The sequence below is a fragment of the Carassius carassius genome, chromosome 12 (genome assembly GCF_963082965.1).
Source record: "Carassius carassius chromosome 12, fCarCar2.1, whole genome shotgun sequence".
NCBI classification, from domain to species: Eukaryota; Metazoa; Chordata; class Actinopteri; order Cypriniformes; family Cyprinidae; genus Carassius; species Carassius carassius.
Genome location: NC_081766.1, coordinates 31,411,442 through 31,428,876, shown reverse-complemented (window position 1 = coordinate 31,428,876; position 17,435 = coordinate 31,411,442). Strand labels below are relative to the sequence as shown.

Here is a 17,435-nt window from a genome sequence, read left to right as displayed (position 1 = left end):
ATAACTTAATCTTGATTTATTTGAGACACATTCCACTTCCCACTGTATTTTCATATTACTCAACATGATTCTGTGTCACCCTCATGTGTAAATAGCATATAGCAGTCCTGCACACTGATGTTGTATTATACCATCATATCACCCAGCCCAAGAAAGGAAGAATGGATGGGATGGGATGGGAATGACATAATTGGTTGTTTAAGCTAAGGCCAGCTGTTCACGCTAGCTCCTGCGTCAACACTGAGAGAATCCAACCTAAAGGTGCTTCTCAGAAGAGCCACTTCAAATCAATTATTGAAAATGGAGGCTTTTAGTGTCTCAGCCAGGCAGGTTCCCAGAGCTGGAAGCTGTCAGGTGAGCGGAGCTGAATTGACAGAGCAGGCGGTGTGCTGGGAAGTCGTATTACGGCCGCTATAGCACGTATGTTGTTTCAATGCTTGTTCCTGTGATTGCCGTGCACACGTGCAGCGGCGTGTGTCTCCGCAGATCGTGCGTCCTGTGGGGCCGCACTGGAGCAGTACAAGGCGGGATAAAACATGAGCTCATTTGAGGGGCTCCCACAACGTGACAGTCAGTGCAGAGTAACGCCATCTGAGAGGCAGAGCCTTGCTGCCAGACACACACTACCCAAAAAAGATACTCTATCAACAATACTTTCATTATGAGTGATAACAGCACAATGTGATTTGAGTACGCCTCTTCAGAAGTTTTGCTTTGAATGTTATGATCACCCAGAGTGCAATACTGTTGTCTTTGGTAGGAGTGCTGTGTGTGTGTTTTGCACAGACGATATTATGTTTTACAACCCTGGAATTTGAAAAAATAAAAAATCCTGCAAATGTTTATAATTGCAGGAGCAGTCAGCCTCTTTTGCAATGACCTTTTGTGTCTTACCCTCCTTGTGCAAGATGTCAATGGTCGTCTTTTGGACAACTGTCAAGTCAGCAGTCTTCCCCATGATTGTGTAGCCTACAGAACTAGACTGAGAGACCATTTAAAGGTCTTTGCAGGTGTTTTGAGTTAATTAGCTGGTTAGAGTGTGGCACCAGGTGTCTTCAATATTGAACCTTTTCACAATATTCTAATTTTTTTTTTGAGATACTGAATTTGGGATTTTCCTTAGTTGTTAGTTATAATCATCAAACACATAATATAATATACAAGTTTCACTTTTTGAATGGAATTAGTAAAATAAATCAACTTTTTGATGATATTCTAATTATATGACCAGCACTTGTATATATATATATATATATATATATATATATATATATATGCAGTATCTGCATTTTCTAAACCAAGTGCCCCCTCTATTCTCTAAATATTTCCATCACGATCCACCATTGAAAATCTCTTATTGTTATGAAACCAGTCATTTTCTAAAACCTACATCAACTTCTACTAGACTGACAAATCAGTCACATTTTATACTGAATTCTGAAGTTCTCTGACTCCACGATCTTCTCTTGCAGGAGGCCTTCTTTGGGAAAGACCTGCTGGATAAGAGCAAACAGAGCAGACAGGAAACCACGCGGCTACTAGAGGATGAGCGAGAAAGGAAACAGCTTTCGGCCAATCAGATGAAGCCACTGTCGAACATGTCACTCAATGCATCAGCAGCACTGCTGCCCAGTAAATCAGTAGCAGCACGTACGTTTCTCACGGCTTCTGGTGCACACACACACACGGCCTGTCTCAGCCTTTTTGTTTATGTTTTTGTCTTTTTTTTTCATATGATATTCATACCCAGTCTGATTTATACATTTTGTTCCCTTAAAGTCAACATGAAATTTAAATAGACCCTGTTTACATACTTTACAAAACATTCCTGGTCAAATTATGGAGAGTGGGTGCCAGCAGAGTCACCCAAAAATGTCCCCTTATGGAAAGAAAAATGGGTTGTGAATGCAGTTTCATGTTGTCTTTAAATCTGACAACAATTTAGACCAGTACCATCATTTGGCCCTATAATCACTTCCCTGCTTTATCCACATCCACAGAGAATTCTGTGGAGCCTCTAGTGGACCTTTCCGAAGAGCTGAAATCAGACACAGAGCTGCTGGGAATGTTTTCAGATAACAAGCAAACAGAGGAGTCTGGTAGGCCTTTATGAGTGTCTCTAAACATGAAAAATATAACAGCACGTGTTTGCTGTTTCAGAGGGCTCCAGCTCTTTAGGTCTACTATTATCATTGTTAAAGAATCTGCTTTAAAACGCGAACTTCACGAGGAACAAACATAATTAAAATACAATAAGGTTTCCCATTTCTAAGTGTAGTTTTTAACTGTGTTACCAGTCATAAATGTAGATACACTTGACTGAATCAGATTCTCATAATCTTAAAATCTTTTGATATAAAGGCTTGTGCTTAGATGATAGATATAAAGTATTCCTATCAAAGAATGTTCAAATAAAACCTATAATTCAATAATTTCAATAGGGCTTTCAAATGTAACACGTTAACACATGCAGTTGGCGTTAACACATTTAGTCAATTTGACATTTACATTTTAATTTGCTCCGAGTTGATTGGAATTGATCGGAGGCGTCGTGAGAAATGCGGTTTGAGAAATGTAGAATGTTAATTGTATGCAAAGATACTGTGCACTTTTTATTGCAAAAAGTTTTTTTTTTTTTAATCAACCTAAATGGATTTATTTTTCCATAATAACTGACTGTACATTATCCCGCTTACTACACAGCTACTTACCAGATAAACAAATACATTGACAAGAAATTTTGATACATTAGAGACTTGAAAGTAGCATGAAGTAGTTTTTTTTTGCCTGGATCCACATTATTTAAAAATATCATAATCGATTATAATCAGGTATTGCACAGGGCCTTGTGATTTGCACATATTTATTCTGCTTTTGAGTGTCATTCAAGTCAAGTCACCTTTATTTATTAAGCGCGTTATACAAAAATGTGAATGATTCAAAGCAGCATTAAAGTGATAAACGAGAAATAGTGATTCAGTGATGCAAACAGAATTCAGTTCTCTTGTAAAGCAGCTCTAAAATTCATTATTGAGTCGAAATCACACGCACATTACTACACCAGCAATCAAAAGTTTAATATTTGAATATTTAATTATCTCTAAGATGGTCTTTATTGTCTTGTCATTATGTTAATTTTCTTGGCATTTCCATTTTTCATTCTTAGATCATTTTATTTTACATTGTGTATGAATCATCTGCAGTATTTTTCTTTCTCTTCATGGTGCTGATGCCTCATTGTGTTTGGTTTGGGTCTTTGTAGGTCTTGATTTTTGCCCTTTCCAAGTTGAGTACTCTCCTTCACCATTTGGTAAGAACTCATGGTCATATTACAAATTATTTACTTTTACTTCTATTCTCTTGCACTCATTTGCTTGGGTTTTATGGGAAAATTTGTTTTACTTTTCGATTGTTGACATATCACCCAATGTGGACTGGATCTGAATCTAGTCCATTCAGTTTCACCAAGTAAACATCCCAGAAAGCATTTACATTACCTAACAGATTCAGAATGATGCAGCAGTGCAGTGCTTGACTAACAGGTGTGATCAAGGACACTTCTCTTATACCAGCACAGAATATAAGATGCTCTAGAGAAAGGCATTTCAGAAAACAGAAGGCATTGATGAATGGCCTTCTTCTTGTGAGCGGCAGTCAGGGCCTCTACCTGAATAGATGAGTGAAGAATAAGGGCACTTTCCCACAGAGGTCCACTGAGTCCTTGGTTTGATGAAAAGGAACAATTTGTGAAAGATGTCGAGCTCTCATCCCTGTTGTTATAACAGCCTTGGAGGACGAGGCGGTCTGACCTCCCTCAGAGCCCATTATTAAATGATTTTTGCACAAGTTGTTTATTCAGTTTTGTCTGTGTCAGATATGACTTGGATAACAGGAATCACAACCTGTTCTGATCTGGTTTTGCTTATTAGTTTTAGTTATGTTAAAGAGATTGTTCACCCTGAATAACTTATATAGAACACAGAAAAATATTTTGAAGAATGTTTTTTTTAGTAACACTTTAGTTTAAGGACTGATTCTCACTGATAACTAGTTGCTTATTAGCATGCATATTACTGGCATATTGGATGTTTATGAGTACTTTAAAAAGGCCTGGACTGTTCCACACGTTGGATCTCGTCGGTGACAGTTTTCCTGATGCAACATGTTGAATAGGCGTCAATAAGAGAGCTCTGATTGGATGTTGAGTTTCGCAAAGGAGTCAGTGCACTACAGTTAAAGGGGAAGCGGTGAAAACTAGCAAATTAAGACAGCACAGAGATGTATAAAACAGCATTCCAAAACGTGAATATTTTCATAACAACATGAGCCTCTTAAAATTAAGAACGTTATCAACTCAATTGATATGCAAAATGGCAACAAGTGCTTCTTTGTTTTATGTTTCATATATCTGCGTATATCTCATGTATGTTCTTGGTTTGATGTATATAGATGACTGACAATTAGCAAACTGTTCGGATTGGCCATATGCTTCTGTTCTGGGCATAAACTCTCTCCCTGTCCATGCACCCTAGCATGGATAGAAGCAGGGAGAGCATCAGTAACCCCATATGGTAAACAGAACAGAGCCAACATGAATGTAACAGATGTTCTAAGTGACAGTTTAATGTAACAACATGATTCAGGATAGAGAGTATGACTCAACGAAGAATATCGAATGCCAAGTCTTGACTGTGGACAAGAGGGAGGAGTTGGGGATGGAGGAGGGTAATTAGCTCCTGAGCAAAGCGTTAAGCTGCTGAATAATACTGAATGGACCCTATATAAGGAAGTAGTGATAGGCATCATATTGCTATAGGTAGACTACTGGGAGTCAGCTGATGCAAGTTTGACTAACGTGAATTGCCAGAACAAACGCTACGCTTGATACTATTGTTATCTACAGTTAATTGCTTACATGCATGCACAGAACACAGATACTAGTATGAAGTCGGATGTAGTTTGTGTGTTGTGATGAAGTGCAGCTTTTCAGTCCAGACTTTTGCCGCCACTTCTGATATGAAACTTCACGAGGGTGAATAAAAGAACATGCTGTATTTTTTGGTGAGCTATTACTTCAGATTTAAAATCAACCATGACTGACCCAATTTCAGGACATCAGGGTCCAGTGGTTTGTAATTTTAGTTTGTTGAGATAGACATGACATTATTTGTGTGCTTTTGTGTATCTGTGTTTGTATAGGTCTGGACATTGCTCCTTTAACAGAGGACGCATCTGTTTCATCTCAAACTCATCTAGGCCGAACTCACCCCCGTCAGGTGCCCGAGGAGCCACTGGATGGCATCCTCAGCCCTGAACTGGACAAGATGGTCACGGATGGTCTGTATAACAAATGTATGCATTGTTGAATAGTAACACTTGTTCCTGAAGCATCTAAATGTAAACAGCGAATCTTTCTGCCTTACAGAATCAATACTCAGCAGACTCTACAAAATACCAGGTAGGTTATAAACTCAAAGCAGCAACTGACAGTGAATGTGCAAATATGGTATGTTTTAAGTATTGACCCATTCCTTGCAGAGCTTGGTGGGAAGGATGTGGAGGATCTCTTTACAGCTGTCCTGAGCCCTAGCACCAGCCAACCTCCTCAGATGCCTCAACAGATCCAGGGAACTCAAACCCTGCAAGGTCCTGCAGGCCCTGGTTTACATTCATCCCAACCCAGCTCAGGTTTGTTGCAAGAAAATAAAAAATATCAGGGCTCCAGACTGCAACCAAAAGCCATTCTTCACTGACAAGTTGCGCAAAACATGTGCAAAATATGATTGTGTTTTCCCGCAGCTTGTCATTGAGCAACGGCTCTGTGTAGTTAAGGCTGCTCCATGTGAATGCACGCAGGTGATGGAGATTTACCGCTGATTACAGAACCAACAAGATGCATATAAATATCACAGCCCTAGTTTGATGGTAACATTTGTCTATGTATGATTTGTTTCATATATTCCATGTTAAAATACTCACATGCTGGTTTTAATGCACAGACAACTATAAGTGTGGCATTCATAGGTATGCTTTTTGAAAAGAGTTGTGGTGTTGTCACAACAATTCTGTATTATTTCATCATCTCCACCAGGGGTGGGTTTCCCAAAAGCATCATTAGCCAACTGTGGTTGCAAGTTGGGCTGTGCAATTAATTGCATTCGATTGTCATGCGCATCTCGTCAGTAAATCTGGTCCCGTGATTAGTAATAAATCACCATCTCCTGCTTTCAGATTGAGCGGCATTAACTACACAGAGCAGTAGTTCACTGACAAGCTAGGCGATACCTTGTTCGAAATCTAATGCGATTAATCTGTGATTATGAACGCGATATTGCCTAATTGTCAGTGAACTACGGCCCTGTGTAATGAATCCTGTGCAATGTGGAAGCAGGTGATGGTGATTTATTACTAATCACAGGACCAGCTTTACTGACGAGATGCGCATGACAATCGAATGCAATTAATTGCACAGCCCTAGTTGCAAGTGTAATCATTACAAGTATAGTTCAGTGATTCCTCAATCCATAGTTCCAACAAATATTCACAAACAGCAAAACAAAGTTCAAGAGTTAGTTCACCCAAAAATGAAAATTAGCCTATAAATGACTCACCCTCAAGTCATCATAGATGTATATGACTTTTTTTCTTTCAGACGAATCCAGTCAGTTAAAAATTGTCTTTGATCTTTCAAGCTGTCTACTGCCACTGGGTGTTGCAGTGCATCAGTCCAAAAGAAGTTAAATAAAAAAGCACCCATCCATAGTAAAAAGTGTCTCACACAGCTCCGGGGTTGAACAAAGGCCTTCTGTAACAAATTGATGCATTTTTGTAAGAAAAATATACATATTCAAAACATAATAATCGCTTTAATGTAGCTTGCACCAACAGTTGTAAACAAAAGCAGCTCCAGGAGGATGACATATGAGGTCAGTGTTGTGCATGAGTCTCGTGAAAACCAACGTTTGTTAACAGGAGCAAAGGAAGCAAAGTTTCCTTACTTTAGCAACTGACTGTTTTGTTTTGATCTCTCCATTGCGTTTCCGTGTGCGTCACTTCTGAGCAGCGAATGCGCAAAGCTGACCTCATACCTCATCCACCCGGAACTGCTTCCATTTACAATTGTGAGCACAAGCTACATTAAATTGATTATTACATTTTAAATATGATTATTTTTTGTACAAAAACACACTGATTCGCTACAGGAGGCCTTTGTTCACTCCCCGGAGCTGTGTGAGACTCTTTTTATTAAGGATTGTCGCTTTTTATTTCACTTCTTTTGGACTGAAGCTGTGCAACACCTGCTGAGTCTCACTTAACAGCTTGAAAAATCAAAGACCCTTTTAATATAATTCCAACTGGTTTTTTCTGAAAGAAGAAAGTCATATACACCTAGGATGACTTGAGGGTGAGTAACTTAAGTGCAAATTTTCATTTTTGGGTGAACTAACCCTTTAAGTGGTTGGAAATACAACCATTGTCCTGTGTTTAGAAGCATAGTTTCTTTTTAGTATTATATATGGACTTATTATACAGTAGATCATGTTCTTGAGCAAAATAAACAAGCAAACATGCAATATAATCTACATCTTTCATTTCTTATAAATACAAATTTAATTTAAGGTCTTTTAGTTTGTCAAAAGAATAAAAGCATTGTAAAGAGTGATGTAATAGGAATCCTACAACTGAATCAAACATCTGAAAATAAAGCAAAACAGTGGAGAACAAAAACAGCGAAAAAGTCTGTCTTTACAGCTATAATCTGACATTAATGAATGGATTAATTATGAAAAAATGATTACTCCACTACCTGCATGACATAATTAAATAAATCTATATTGTTGAACCAGCATGGTTTTGTTTGAGACTTTCTGTTTGGCCAATGACAGACGGGGAAATTTCAAGAATTTTCAAGATGGCATTTGAATATTCTTCAAAAATCATACATTTCACATTTTCCGGAATGTTCTGGGTTTTGTAAAAGCTCAATCAATGGCGTCTGTGACATTTTTAACTCATCCCTTAAGTGCATTACTGTTAACACATTTTTCTGAGGTTGTTCATTCTCAGGTGAATCAAACTGAATTAAATTCACTGTGATAAGTCTTGAAGACCAGACATTGTTGCATGCACTGTTGCTCAGTTGTATTGGTGTGTTTTTGAACAGGAATGTCTTCACGAATGCCAGTGATGAACGGTTTGATGGAACCCAAACTGCAGTTTTCACAGTCCCAAATTGGTCCTGGAACAGAGCCTGATACGGCTCGAAATATCCCATCAATGCAGCGCATGCCTTTCTCAGACAATCTTAGGTCAGCCATGAGTATATCTGTTTCAGACATATGCACACCCACAAATATCTAATTTACAATACTGATGAGAAAATTAACAGACTACATTTGTGTTAGTCTTTTCTTGTTCAGTAGGGTCAAGAAACTAGTAAGATAAAATCAGTATTTCTAGATGACATTTATTATATCTACTGCATAGGGACAGGAAGTTCAATCTGATGCAGGAGACTGCTGGTCCGTGGTCCGCTACAGGGTCAGCTTCTGCCTCTGCTCCAGCTGCTGTCTCTGAGGTGGAGGGAGACTCCATGTCCACAGCACAGAAAAGCACTCTGAAGTGGGAGAAAGAGGAAATGCTTGGAGAACTTGCCACTGTTGCACCAGTCCTATACACTAATGTCAACTTCCCAAACCTCAAGGAGGAATATCCAGGTCAGCCAAGGGACTTCAAAGTGATCTGTCATTAGCAGCATGGAAAATCAATAAAGTACTATGTTACAATAAAAAAAATCTCTATTAGCAATCCGTTTTATTATTTTTATTATGTAATCTTACATATTATATATTAATGCAATTAAGAAAGTCAATATGGTATATTTAGATTTACATCTTTTCTTAATGTCTTCTAATAGATACTTTTATTTTCATGTTATAACCTTACAGATTGGTCAACGCGAGTGAAACAAATTGCAAAACTGTGGAGAAAAGCAAGTTCACAGGACCGGGCTCCGTATGTGGTAAGTTAACACAGTATCTGCTGCAATACATTGAGTTTATCATCATCACCAACAGCATGGGAAGCTGGTTTTCTGGTGAACCAGCATATACAGTGTTTTGAATGCTGCTAAATTTTGCTGGTGAATAACATGGCTATGTTGGTCTACCCACTAGACAAGAATCAGGCCATCTATAAACAGAATAAACCAGATTTTAATTTATTTCAACAGGATAAAGGGACTCTTGAGTGTTACTCAAAAGTCAAAAGAATAAATTGGACCAAAGGAGCTCATTATGGTCTAAAAGATAAATAAATGTAAAAATATATGATTAAAGGAAACATTACCTTCAGTGCCACTTAAAGTAAAAAAAAAAAAAAAAAAAAACTTTTAGACAATTATTATAAAAACTATGTAATTTTAGCAAATTTATGCAACCTTTGAATTTCAGTGGTCTTTCTTTGATATCAACACTGCACAACCACTCTGCCATTCACAGCAAAAGGCCAGAGATAACAGGGCAGCCCTGCGCATTAACAAAGTTCAAATGTCCAACGAGACCATTAAGAGGCAGCCGCCTCAGCCACAGCAGCCTTTAGAAGTCTTTGATCCTGCTATTCCACCACTGGACCCAGAATTACTGTTCAAAGATCCACTGAAGCACAAGGAATCAGAGCATGAACAAGAATGGAAGTATAGACAGGTAAGTCTTCTATAGACATTTCCTTGGAAAAGAGCTAAATTGTTGAATGCCAGAAATGTTTTTGTTTTGTCAGCAGCAAGTAAATGATATAAATGACATCTCTACATCTTTGTCTAATTTGTAGAACTGAGACATTTCATTTCATTTTTCATTGAGAGCATAACATTAAAAACAAAATGAACGTATAACAAATGTGTCAACTGCATTTTGTGCTACAGTTTTTAATGTTGAAATGTTTGCATGGGCAGCCCTCGGAATAAACTATACTAAAGCTTGAGTTTATTCATGCATAAACTCAGATTTCTTAGGAACTTCTCAGAACTTCAAATGAGTTAATTTGACACATATCTGTGTGTTCCCTTTTGCCAATAAGTAATTAAGCTTGTCAACAAACAAATTGGTTTGATTTATTACTATTGAATGAATTTTATTGTAATTGTAATATAATGATACATTTTCTTATTATTTAATGATGAATATATGTATTTTTTTCACTTGTTGCAGCAAATGAGACAGAAAAGTAAGCAGCAAGCTAAGATTGAAGCTACACAGAAACTCGAGCAGGTGAAGAATGAACAACTTCAACAGCAGCAGCAGCAACAGCTCCCGTCAATCAGCCAATATGAGCATGACTCTTCCAGTAACCTGAAGAGTCCAGTGTCTGTGCATTCCAACGATGGGAATATGTCTCCCAAGCAACCCAGTTCAAAAAATGGGGTTTCAAATTCACAGCTGCCTGGCACGCCCACATGTTCCCCAGATGATGTCTTTTTGCGCCCTCATCCACCACCCCCATCTTCAGGATCTCAGCCACAGAGCCCTCAGATGTTCTCCCCAAGCTCTTCTGGCTCTAGACCATCCTCACCCTGGGATCCCTACACCAAAATGGTAGGCACCCCCAGACCACCAACTATTGGACAGGGAACTCCATGCCGTAGCTCAGACTCAGGGAACTCTCCCAGAGGTCTTTCAGAGCCAGTTGGCTCTCCAACAGCCATATGTAATGACCCCTATGCCAAGCCCCCAGACACCCCAAGACCAGCAGGAGCTATAGACCCTTTTCTCAAACCTATGTGCCCTCCCAGAGCTAGTCAGAATTTGGAAGGGAGGCATCTTATTGGCTCCCCAGGCCATGATCCATTCTCTAGGGTGTCTGTGAGAAAGGAAGCCTATCAGAGGATGCCTCAGGGCAGGATGATACTCTCAGACCCATATGCTCGTCCTTTACTCACACCTATCCCAGGGAGCAATGAATCTGGGTCCGTCCAGGTCTTTAAAACCCCTATGCCACCCCCTCAGACTCAGGAACAATATGCAGGTATGCATGCCCGGAGAGCAAATGGGGATCCCTTCGAAAGACCAATGATGCCCCCTCGTTCCTCTGAGGGATTCTCGCAGAATCAACAGAATGATCCTTATGCTCAGCCTCCGCTCACTCCTCGACCTGCAGTTAGTGATGGCTATGCAAATCAAAGGGTTTCACGACAGCCCCAAACCCTCGCTTTTTCTCAGCCTAGGCCAATGGCACGCCAGCCTTCCTGTAATCCATATGGTCGAGCCCCCTCCACCCCTCGACCAGACTATTCCCAGTGTGACTATGGACAACAACCTGCTACACCAAGACCTTTGAGTGACCCTTTTACTCAGTCTCCATTTTCTAACCCATACACCAGAATGCCAGGCAAACCTAGACCACATGACCCTGAACCGTACTCCCAGCAGCCTGTATCTCGCCATCCGGTCATGATGAATCAGCCCTCTCAGCAGCAGACTCAAAACCGCATAATGTCCCCTATGTCAATGGACCTTTACGCACAATCCCCTGGTACCCCACGCTCAGGAATGGCAGATAGGTTTCCCAAGTCTCCAAGTCACCAAAGGACTCCTGATCCTTTTAATCAACCTCCCGGACTACCACGGTCTGCTGGGCCTGATCCTCATTCACAGTCAGTGAGAAGGTCCCAGTCATTACCTAATGATTCATGTGCACATCCCCCACGAACACCTCAGTCTGGAGGCGTCGGACAGGGCTTTGGACCTGGGCCCATGTCTAATCAAGATCCATTCTCTCCTTCTCAAGTCTTGATGTTAGACACATTTGCCAGTCCAACAAAACATGGACCTCAGCCTCTCAAACATCTGGGCATGACAGATGAAACCGGATCTCAGCTGCTATCCGGTAGACCCAATCAAACTCCCATTCATGACCCTTTTGAGCAGGCCCCCATGCTTCCACATCCTCAGTGTGGACACAACAAAGAACAACAAGGTTTTGTACAGAGTATCAGTTCCCACACAATGGTCCAGCCCAGCTCTGAAGCTCAAACGGTACCACTTGCAGAAGCTGAGGAAAGACTCAGACAGGTGTTGTTTTATTTTGTTGCTACTCTGTTTAAGATGGTTTATTTGTTTTATTAAGTGCACTGTATTAGTTACAATATATAATTTTTACAACACCATATAATACAAGTTTAATTTGTTCACAGCGTCAGCGTATTCGAGAGTTGATCCTCAAACAGCAACAGCAGAAAAGTGCCATACGTCAAGACAAGAGAGTACAGGATCATCCTCTGAACATGCTTCCAGGAACCCCTCAGCACTGGAGTCAGGAGTCTACAGGCCAACAGAGTGAAATGTTTAATCGCCCGCCACCACCATATCCTGGTCCAGGAGCTGTAAGACCCCCTCAGAGATTCCATGGGCCATTCCCAGGAGATCAGCAGGGACATTTCCCTGAAGGCCAGTTTCCTAGACTACAGTTTCCTGGGGATGCTGACTCAAATATAAGGCAGATTGGGCCAAGGTGGGTGATTTTACATCATTTAAAACATTTGTATGAGATGAATTGACTAAAGTTTTTCAAACACTGCAAAAATAATAATGTTCTCCTGTTATTTTTAGGATGCCCATCACTCCTAATAACCAAGGTCCTCTGGTAGCTCCAAGGCCTCATCAGATGCAGGACCCAATAATTGAAGTTCATCCACAGATGAAAAGATCCATGTCTATGGATTTTGGAAAAACAATAGGCAACCCTTTAGTAACCTCACATTTGCCTCCTCGTGACCTGCACATGCAACAGCACAACATCATGGGGCAGCCTTTTATAGAACTGAGACACCGAGTGCCAGATAGCAGACTGCGGCTTCCCTTTGGAACTCTTACTATGCAGGGAAATCGAATGGAATTGCCCTCACAGCAACGACCCCTAAGTTTCATGGATGGCCAAGAAATGGGATTCCCCTTCAGTCAGATTCCAAAGCCAATGGACACAACAATGAATCAGTCTCAGGTAGCTAATACGCAGATGCAGGCATCTCTCAGCTTGGGAAATTTACAGCAGGCCAATATTCCCATGAAAGTTGGACATCTACAAATCCCCCTGACAAGGTCTATAAGCCAACCTGCTTCCAACGAGACTCTCAGTGCTCTACATATTGCTGCTACATCTGCTGTTCAAAATGATGAGGTCCCTTTATCCACAAATGAAGTACCTGAGGAGAAAATCGATACTGATGAATCTGCTGTGAAGGACCTTGAAGATGTTGAGGTGAAGGACCTTGTCGATGCTGACTTGGAGAACCTAAATCTCGATCCAGATGATGGAAAGGACTTGGATCTTGAAACAAATGACCTGCATCTAGATGACTTCTTAACATCTGGAAAATTTGATATAATTGCTTATGCTGTTGCTGATTTAGATCTTAGCGAGGACCTGGATCTTAGTGATCCAATAGAAGACCACACTGAGACATCTGATTTCCAAAAGACAAAAGCAGAGAAAAAGACTGATAGTTTTGATGGCTCATCACCATCATGCTCTACATCGACAGCGAAGGAAGTGGTAGACAAGATCACTCAGTCTCAAGCTCAAAGCGTTCCCCAGGATCAGGTGCTGGTTTCTTTGAAAACAGAGGAGGATAGCAAAAATGGAATTAAAGATTGCTTGTCCCAAGACACCTCTTGTAAGAATCAGGTAAATGATGGTGCTGCCATTAATCAAGCTGGCTTTGAAAATGACATTGATGCCAGTTTACAAGTATCAAAGTCTGGAATTCACTCCGATGCTACTCCGGTACTTTCAAGCATGCTGGTCAATGTACCACTAGAAGGTGAATCACAGAAGCATGAACACTGTGGACAGTCAGCGGCACAAAGCAACCCTCCAAATCAAGAAGCTACCATCTCACTGAGTAGCACTATGCTGGGGCAAGGAAACTTCTCAGTGCAGGGGAGGGATACTAGCGTCAGTATTGACCAATCGTTGGTGTCTTCTCATGGTGAAAGTGCATTAGAAGTCCCAGGCTCCATACAGGAACAGCAGCAAAGCCATATTTTTGGTTTGGATCAAAAGGATGCTGTACTCTCAGGGGAACAACACAGTATTCTTACTCAACAGGCAATGCTGTCACAGCAAGACCATCAGAACAGACCACTGCTTCTGGAAGAGCAGCCACTTCTTCTTCAAGACCTCCTGGATCAGGAGAGACAGGAGCAGCAGCAGCAGAAGCAAATGCAAGCTATTATAAGACATCGTTCTAGCGAGTCTTTCTTCCCCAACATAGGTAAGGGGTAGCTAATATAATAAGTAATGTAATTTTGTTCTTCCTTGATTCAAGATTAGGCCTTTAACTAATTTGCATGTGGCAAACAGCTGGTCAAAGACTGAAAAGATAAGAAACCCATTGTACAACATTTGACTATTTCATTGTGCACATGGAACTACTTTACTGCAATTTTTAAAATGTGGTTGTGCACAAACTGCTAAATTGTAACAGTTTTGAACAGTTTCAACCTGCTGTTCGGCTGGAAATCCTGATTAATTTTGTTTGTAATTTTGAGTAAATGTATATATAAGCATATATATGAAATGCACTTCTGATGGAATTATTGCATAAACTTTGATTTGATTGTAAAACTACTTTTGTTTTTACAAACTGAGGTTTGGAATTTTTAGTTTTTGGTAATCAGTAAAATGCTGCAGATGCTGTGGATAGAGCTTTACTTATATTTAACAGAATAATCCATTAAAACACAGTTTAACTCTGTTTAACATAAGCTAAACAATTTAATATTTGTACTTTGTTTTAAGAAACTGTGTACTTGAATATGATTTGCTTAAATTTGCATTCTTTCCATTGATTTAATTAGATTTTGATGCTATCACAGACCCTATAATGAAGGCAAAGATGGTTGCATTGAAAGGAATCAATAAAATGATGGTCCAGAACAACATGGGAATGTCTCCTATGGTCATGAACAAGTGAGTTAATGTGCTTGTTTATTTGTTTGAAATATTATTTGATTTATTTCAGTGTGTGAGTTTTTTATGACTCTTCCATTATTCTCGTCTTTACAAAATCTCAATTAGTGTCCAGACAGAGCAGGCGTTACCAGGCCCCGATGGAGATATAACTCCAATGCAGTTGGCTGGACAGGTGAGACTGAAATCAGATTTCTTCTTATCAGAAGGCCCACAAAGAACTCTTTAAAATTTAGCAGATTTCAGCCAAATTTGAACACCTACACCTCTTGTGTGTTTATGAAATTTGATTGTCCTTTACTAATAAGTGTGTAGTAGTCAATAGCTGTAGTTTTCATGTTTCTTTTTTCAATTGGGCAGATTTTCTTCTTTAGATAATGCAAAAAACATATATAATAATAATAATAATAATAATTTTTGCAGTTCAAGTCCGTAATGATTGTCTCTTTGTTCTGTTAATTTCTCATTTAGGATGACAAACTTGCTCCTCATATGGCACGACCCAATCCCCCAAATTTTGGGACAGGATTTGCCCGTAAGTCTTTAATAATTATAGATCAGTAATACAGTCCATATTGGTGTTTCTCACCCAATTATAAGACACTATAAATGTAATTCTGAATATAAAGATGTTTAATAATGTGTAATGTAATTCAAAACCAAGCATATATTAAATTGTCATTTTATATTTAATCACAAAAATGATTCTGTAAATATATTTGTATGTATGCTGGTAATTAATTTCAACCTTTGTCTCATCAAGATGATGCACAGAAGGTTCAGCATGAGGACTGGCTCAGGGAAACCCAGCAGCTGCTTCAGATGCAGCAGAAGTTTTTGGAGGGGCAGATTGGGGCCCACAGAAAGTCAAAAAAGGCCCTGTCAGCCAAGCAGAGAACTGCCAAGAAAGCAGGGCGAGAGTTTCCTGAGGAGGACGCAGAGCAGCTGAAACATGTGACAGAACAGCAGGGGGTGGTGCAGAAACAGCTGGAACAGGTAAAGCACACACATAATATCAGTCATTTGTGACTTTAAATAGTTTTCAGTTTATAACAATCTCAAAAAGTATTATGGTAATGTTGAAAAGTAAATTACAACACATATACTTTCATCATTGAAAACAATGCAGCTTGTTATTTAATTCAAGGTCAATTCACACCAGTGGACGATAACAATCTATTTAATATATGCTGCAGTTGTCGTCTGCAGCTTTAAATGATAAAGCTATTTGAAGTCAGGTGACTCTGATTGGCTATCATTATTTTAATTGTTCATCGTTTGGAAAAAACACTCTGAAAGTTATTCAAATTATTTTGTTCATCTGTGTTGTTAGCACTAAAGTTGAGGCATGGATGTCACTATTTTCTGACAGTTATTGTCCTTAGTGTGAACTTAATCATCTCATTATTTAGTAGATGTTCAGAATTGTTAACAGTGAATACAGATTCCATAAATACTTAAATATTTTGATGACTGTTTCTCTTTTGTAATAGGCAAAGTTAGAAATTAACTGCAAAGACAGAACACATTCTGATAATGAAAATATGTTAAATTTGTGGTCCAGCTATGGTTTGTACAAATTTAAATGGTAATATACATAAGAATAATTGACAACGGGCTGTGGTATTATTAGAAAATTAGGTGATGATGCGGCCATGATGCGAAGCATCAGCTATCTTTCCTCAAGCTCAGGTGTGCATTATTTTCTTATATTCAATTATTCTGTTTATACCATGGTAACCACACCTCAAATATTGTTCAGATTTCAAGACATTTGTCAGGTTTTTGTACCCTTAAACACAAATTTCTTACTCATCTAATCCAACGTTACTAAATACCAAATGTCATTTTAGATCTACAGTTGTAATGAAGGCTTGAGCCCATTGATAGCAGACTATTGCAGTTATTAATGCAGTTATGAGAGAGAGAGAGAGAGAGAGAGAGAGAGAGAGAGAGAGAGAGTGATAAAGTTTGTGTGAATTACCCGAGTCTGTGCAGCCGAAACTGTTCATGAAGTTCATCTGCATCAAGAACAGCTCCGTAATTACCTCGCTAGTGTGATATGGCATGTAGCTTTTACTTGGCTAATATCATCAGAGCAGCGCTAACAACACCTTTCTGTGCACGTGTATGTTTCCATGTGTGATTGTGTCCATGCTGTTTGTGTTTGAATTTGTATGAGAGATTTTTGTAAATAATAAAACATAGTTTTGTGGCAAAAACAGGGAAATAATTTGTTGATTTTATCTTAGGGTTTACTGTATTTGCTTGGCTTGGAAATCATTTGTCGAAGTGATATTGAAATATAATGCGGTCAAGACCTGGCTGGAACTACTTTCGCTGTGCGTTTCCCTGAAAATAATTGCACACCTTAGAATGTTCATCAGCCAATCAGATTCAAGCATTCAACAGCCCCGTAGTATATATGAAATTATTTTTTCTGATGTAAGAAAAACTGCTACATTTAC

At 39.3% G+C, this 17,435-nt stretch overlaps 1 protein-coding gene across 1 annotated transcript in view; it reads left to right on the top strand.

Moving 5' to 3' along the window:
* kmt2cb (lysine (K)-specific methyltransferase 2Cb) overlaps positions 1–17,435 on the top strand; it is a 115,093-nt gene that overhangs the window by 74,247 nt on the left and 23,411 nt on the right. The window contains exons 27-43 of the mRNA XM_059564122.1: positions 1,473–1,650; positions 2,001–2,099; positions 3,263–3,310; positions 5,200–5,337; positions 5,426–5,458; positions 5,539–5,688; positions 8,165–8,309; positions 8,488–8,717; positions 8,949–9,022; positions 9,501–9,704; positions 10,209–12,068; positions 12,191–12,507; positions 12,606–14,269; positions 14,856–14,967; positions 15,076–15,142; positions 15,439–15,502; positions 15,731–15,963. Coding sequence (XP_059420105.1) covers positions 1,473–1,650; positions 2,001–2,099; positions 3,263–3,310; positions 5,200–5,337; positions 5,426–5,458; positions 5,539–5,688; positions 8,165–8,309; positions 8,488–8,717; positions 8,949–9,022; positions 9,501–9,704; positions 10,209–12,068; positions 12,191–12,507; positions 12,606–14,269; positions 14,856–14,967; positions 15,076–15,142; positions 15,439–15,502; positions 15,731–15,963 — 5,616 coding nt within the window. The remainder of the gene's footprint in view (positions 1–1,472; positions 1,651–2,000; positions 2,100–3,262; positions 3,311–5,199; positions 5,338–5,425; positions 5,459–5,538; positions 5,689–8,164; positions 8,310–8,487; positions 8,718–8,948; positions 9,023–9,500; positions 9,705–10,208; positions 12,069–12,190; positions 12,508–12,605; positions 14,270–14,855; positions 14,968–15,075; positions 15,143–15,438; positions 15,503–15,730; positions 15,964–17,435) is intronic.